The 6,000-nt window shown below is 31.1% G+C and overlaps 1 protein-coding gene across 2 annotated transcripts in view; it reads right to left on the bottom strand.

Moving 5' to 3' along the window:
• Positions 1-259: 259 nt before the first annotated feature.
• The window catches only part of MTRR (5-methyltetrahydrofolate-homocysteine methyltransferase reductase), a 34,549-nt gene continuing 28,808 nt past the window's right edge, over positions 260-6,000 (bottom strand). For both annotated transcript variants that reach the window (XM_031946115.1, XM_031946116.1), the window contains exons 13-15: positions 4,703-4,795; positions 4,413-4,595; positions 260-2,703 (exon numbers count right to left, since the gene is read on the bottom strand). In XM_031946115.1, coding sequence (XP_031801975.1) covers positions 2,559-2,703; positions 4,413-4,595; positions 4,703-4,795 — 421 coding nt within the window. In that variant the 3' untranslated portion in view covers positions 260-2,558. The remainder of the gene's footprint in view (positions 2,704-4,412; positions 4,596-4,702; positions 4,796-6,000) is intronic.

The raw sequence follows: 6,000 nt of genomic DNA, 5'->3' as shown, positions 1-6,000 counted from the left end.
CCAGTTAAAATAACTGCAGTCGACATATATTTAGGAAACTACTTACCAAGACAAAGTCAGTGACAACACAAACACAATTTTGAACAAAACATTTTTTCACACAAATAGAGCTAAACTGGGAAAATATTCATTGCTCATAGATAGGACTATCATTTTTATTGTATTCACTCAGCCTATCCATATTAATACCAAACTACCAAAGAAATTATTTTATAAAGCTAGAAACACTAGCTTTATAACAAAATTATGAATTGTTGGTAGAGTTGTAACTTGCAGGGCCCAACCATTCTGGAGGAAAATTTGGAAATATGCTCCAAAGGCTATAAAACCAGGCATACCCTTTGCCTTTGAAATATCACTACTGACTGTTGCACCCCAAAGATATCAAAGGGAAAAGGACTTATCTGTACAAAAATATTCATAGCGGATCTTTTGTGTATGTGTATGTCTGTGTGGAGGTAGGAGATATCTCACCCTTCATTAGGGAATGGTTGGACACATGATACATAATTGTGCTAGAATAGTTTTGTGATTAAAAAATGACAAGCAAGATAGTTTCAGAAAAACACCTGGGAAAATTTATATGACTAACAAAGTGAAATAAACAACCAGAACACTGTTCAGAGTAATAGCAATACCCTAACAATTATCAACCGTCAAAGACTTAGCTACTCTGATTAAGACAATTCCAAAAGACCTATGATAAAAATTATTATCCACTTCCAGAGTAACCAATGAACAGACTGAACCGTATTTTTGTTTTGTTTTGCCCCATGACTAATGTGAAATTGCTTTGCATGACTTCACATTTCTAACTGATAATGCTTGCTTTCAATACAAGGGGAAGAGCTGGAGGAAGAGAATTAGGATCTCATGTTTTTAAAAAAGGAATGTTAAAAATAAACATGTTATTCAAAACTAACATATATAATAATTTATTATTCTATACAACACCCAACTATGTCAGGAACATGTTTTGCAAAGAACTGCAAATACTGTCTCATACCCTCACAATAACTCTGCAAAATAAGACCTTTCCCTTAAGAAAGCAAAATTTTTCTGTCATATAAACATGCCTTTACACCCATCAACTCCCCTTTGCCATTCAACAGATTCCAAATCTTTATTGTATCATTCATCCTTCTGGCAATCAGGTGAAATGAAAGGACTCATTTTCAGAATGTTCTCAGATGCACAAATAAAATATACAAATTGAGTTTTTTGAAAAAATATTTTATTCCAAGACAAAGTTCTTCCCTCCTTCTTCCATAGAGCCTACATCCAAAGTAAAAAGTGGGAGAAATATTCAACAACTAACCACGATATAGGGGAGGAAAATTCTATTAAGCATTCCCAAACCCGTCCCCAATCGCTACAATGGAACAGGAAGGTGTCTATTCATTTCTTTGAGAGGAATCGAGCTGGGTCATTAAAATTTTTAAGTCATTTAGTTTTAATTAAGTTTAGTTAAAATGATTGATATATAACATGGATATCAACTTACTACTGTGATAAACTGCTATATGGGATCTTTTTTTAAGTATTTCAAACACATGTTTATATAGCATAATATGCACTATATATATGTTAGGGTATAACATTATTTATAATACAGACATATAGTAATATATATTCCATCTTTACATATACAACATATAAATGGAAACATAGATGCTAAATACTTTATTTTCTGAATTTCCAGCTGATAATAGGAAAATAAAATTTTGCAATTAAATGATATTGACTAGAATAAACATTTCTAGAAATATAAATTATGAAGGTTACCTTGTACAAAAATCCTGAAGAACTGGGACAATATAAACTGACAAAAATAAAATAAGGATTAATTACTACCCAAATCACTGAAGGGCTAACCTGCTCATTTTTAATACATTTCTACATATTTGGAGGCAAATAAATGTATGTAAATCTATAAAATGTATGGGATAGTTACAATATTCCCTTTTAAAGCTAAAATGCTTGTTTAGTTCTAACTACATAGGAAAAAGTCCCAATCCACATGCTACTTGTTTTTTACCTTGCTTCCATATTTGCTAGTTCATTTTAATAAGGAAAATTGGCAAACAACATCAGTATTATCAACCACAGCAGAAGTGCCAAATACATGCCTCATAACCCTTTAGAGTACAGCCTGAACCAGATTTAAACATAATTAGGAAATGTTAAAATAAAAATAGAATAAAACACACATATTTCATTTTTAAAACTGTTGATATGTAGCCCATAAGAATCTTCATGTATATATTAGTGGCCACTGTTTCTATCTGGATTTGACCCCACTGAACTAGAGTATCTGCCAAAAAAAACCAAAAAACCCAAATCTTAGAAGTACTACTGAGTAGGCAACAAAGGCAGTAATTTATTCAAAATCCCAAATATGGGCTTTCTGTAATGGCAAGTTTTTCATATAAAAGTTCCTCCATAAAAATATAAAAACTAAAACAATTGGCAGAGAATATGAAAATAGAAGATAAGCATAGTATTTTCAGCTCAAAATATCTGAGTCATTCCAAACAGACAGAAAAAAAAAAAAATTCTTAAGACCAAACATCTTGTAGATATCGTTTTTCTTCTCGTAATGCAGCCAACATTTTCATTGCTTCCAATTTTTCAACTCCAGACTCTTTGCTTAAGATCTCCACTAGAGCATCATTCACATCTTTTGCCATTCCTTTTGCATCACTGAAAAATAATATTTTTAATATGATGTACTACTTTACTAGCACCTATGCAAATTTAGCAGTAATTAACCAAAGGAGAAAAGAATAGTTCAGGACATCAGAATCACCTAAACAGAATATATCACAAAAGAACTAGGTTAAAACCAATTTAGGTTGATTCAACCCTTGATTATCAATCAGTTATACATCTACTTACTGATATTTGATAGATGTTAAATTCATGGAGGGGCCCCACAAGTCCCCCAAATGTAGCCTAAACCATATTAAAATGTAATTGGGAACTGTTTAACAAAATGACATAGAAAATGATCATTTGTGGTTTTCTAAGTCAATGTGTGGCTGAGAGGCATCTGTTTCTATCCGAGTTCGGTATATTACTGGTATGGTTCACATTTCTCCATCTCATTTTCCAAGAGGCTACAAGAGGCTTGTAATACTTTCTGCCCAAATCCAGATACACTATACAAAATTTCTTTGGTCAATTAGTACAGTAACTTTACTCAACATATTCTTTAGTCTCATAATTTGGTATCAGACCATCATATCATGATAAAAATGAATATGGACATTTTGTGACAGGTCTATCACAATATAACTTACACTGAGTAAGCGGCTATTCATAGCTTCCAGGCCCAATTATGTTACCAGAGATGTTATCATTTAACCTACTCTGGGTTAGAGGTTTTTGCTGTAACAGTTTTTGTACTGAATTACTATCTAGTATTCGGTGGTTTGATTTTCACAACTACTCTTTTTAAATAGGGTACATATATTATTAGAAGTCATTGCAGAGTTCATTCTCATCCCCCATATCTAATCTGTTGCCAAAACTTGTTTATTTTAACTTTACAATATCTCTTTGACTCTCCCTTCTCTCTTTTGACATTACTATCCTGGTGTGGGTCATATAATACTAAAAACAAGCTTCCTTTATGAAACAAGAGAAGTACTAAAACTACAAATTAACATTCATCTAACACCTAAATTAAATGTCCTTATCTGGAAAATTAACCTCTGATAAGGAATATTTTATGCCATTTTAATAAAGGCTTTTAACCACTTAAGTTATGTTCTCTCAATAAGCATATAAATAGTTTTTGTTAGCACTAAATCTTATCTATTTCCATAATATCAATGAATTCAATCAGAACAGTCATTGCATTTAAGGGTAATTGCTAGAATTTCTACCAAAGGATCATGGCCCAGAACTAAAAAAGATGTAATTCCTCAAAAAAAAAAAAAAAAAAAACTCCAGTCTAGTTACAAATATTCTGCATTAAAAAGGAGGGGAAAAAAGTAATTTCTTCTCTGATAATAGCAAATAATTCATGTAAATTATAAGATCACATATATATTCCTCAGGCTGGAGGAAGAGTTTATATATAGCAAATTTTAACTTCATCGCCATCTTCTTGTCAAGAACATTTTATAATTCCATTGATGTGAGGAACTCTGTTAGTAACTATTTTTACCTGGTGCTCTTTGAGCTTAAATGATTTGCTCTCTGATGGCAGCTTTTCCTCTACTATGCCACAATGGCTAAGTATCTAATTCTAAGTATATTCAAATGTAATTTTGATACTTCCATTTTTGTGCTTAAAAAAGTATTTCTTCATTTCAGGATCAATTTAATTAATATAGAAAACTATCTGCTTATACAATTCTTTATTTCTTTTTCCTACGTAATGTATAAGTGTTATATCTACTCACCCACACACATAGATATAACCCTTTTCCTGGAGAAGAATTCTTGTGACCTGTTGGGCACAAAGGCGAATACTATCTTGCACATATTTCGGTGGGGTATCTTCCCCATCCACAGGAATATCTCTTGAAAAGGAGACTTTCAGCTGAGTTAAAATTCCAATCTTAAGGAAATGGCTTAGGTCTTCTCTGAAATATGATATACAGATAATATTAGGTAGTTTTTAAAAGGCTGAACAATGTGTGTTATATTAGCCAATGGTTGTAAAATACTAGAATACTAAATGATGAAGTACCTGAATAAATAGTCTCTATCCTTATGTCTGCAGCCAAAAAATAACCACATAGCTCCAAAGTTTCTATTGGGATACTGTTCTTGGATCTTTTCTCTAAATGAAAAAAGAAAATAATGTACTTGATGTTAAAATAAAGTAAAAGCCAAACAATGATTGCCAAACATTGAACACTTATTTGACTAACTTTTGAATGTTCACTCACCTATGCCTGATCAAATGAGCGTGTATCATAAAGCATAAAAAGAATATTCTCTCTTTTCCAATAAAAAGCATTATGTAAGTCTAATTTGAAAAAATTAGCTGGAAAAGTTACTAAACAAAGTACTTAAACTGTGAAATAATAGATTTCATATTCCCATCTCCTTAATACTTACAAATACTTACAATTTAATACTTACAAAGTTTCTACTCATATTTTAAAATTTGGTAGAAATTCATTTAGAGTATAGCTTTTTAAGCTCATTTAGAGTATAGCTTTTTTTTTACTCATATTTTAATATAAAATGTCAAAATTTAGTTTCTCTTTTAACATCTAATTCTATAAAAGTCAACTTGGATTATGTGCTTATTCTATAAATTAAACATAATACATCATTTAATATACTAAATCATTTATTATACTAAAAATTATGAATCTTCAATCTATGATATGCAACAAAAACTCTAAAAGAGAAAAATACAGGAAGATAAACACTTTGTTTTGGTTTGATTTAACTGGAAATAATAACCAAAAAATAAACTAGGATGTTAAAACACAGAAAGTTGCCAGTTGCTGTTTATCTAAATTTATCCAAAATTAGTATCAATATTGGCACCAGGGCATGGAATGTGATACATTCACTATCAATATCTCTTTCTTCCCTCTAATTTAGTCAGTTCTTTCCCTAAAATGCAAGGAAGCTGTCCCTAAACCTAGATGAGGATTTACCAAGTTAGCTGATCACAGCTTCTTCATAATGGCTTCTATTCACCTAAGGGCATAAAAAGGTGTCCAAGTCCTTTCAATCTGATGTATGCCCTAAATTTCAATTTGAGATTAAGTTACTAATTTGCAACTAAGGAGTAAATTTTAACATGATGAATCCCACTCAAAGAAAGGAAAAATCTCGTGTCCATAAGAATCATGCAAAGAAAATCTTATTTCACATTCCTTCTCAAAACAAAGTAGAAAGAAAAAAAGATGTTTGTCTTTCAATTAAACTCGCTAATACTGTCATATAATTTCTTTCCCTTCTAACTTCAAAGTTTTATTTTTAAGTGTAAAATAGCCTTTGATTTGTTGGATGATATTTCTGTGA

Source organism: Sarcophilus harrisii, chromosome 1, assembly GCF_902635505.1.
Source record: "Sarcophilus harrisii chromosome 1, mSarHar1.11, whole genome shotgun sequence".
NCBI lineage: Eukaryota > Metazoa > Chordata > Mammalia > Dasyuromorphia > Dasyuridae > Sarcophilus > Sarcophilus harrisii.
This window is presented reverse-complemented; position numbering and strand designations above follow the sequence as displayed.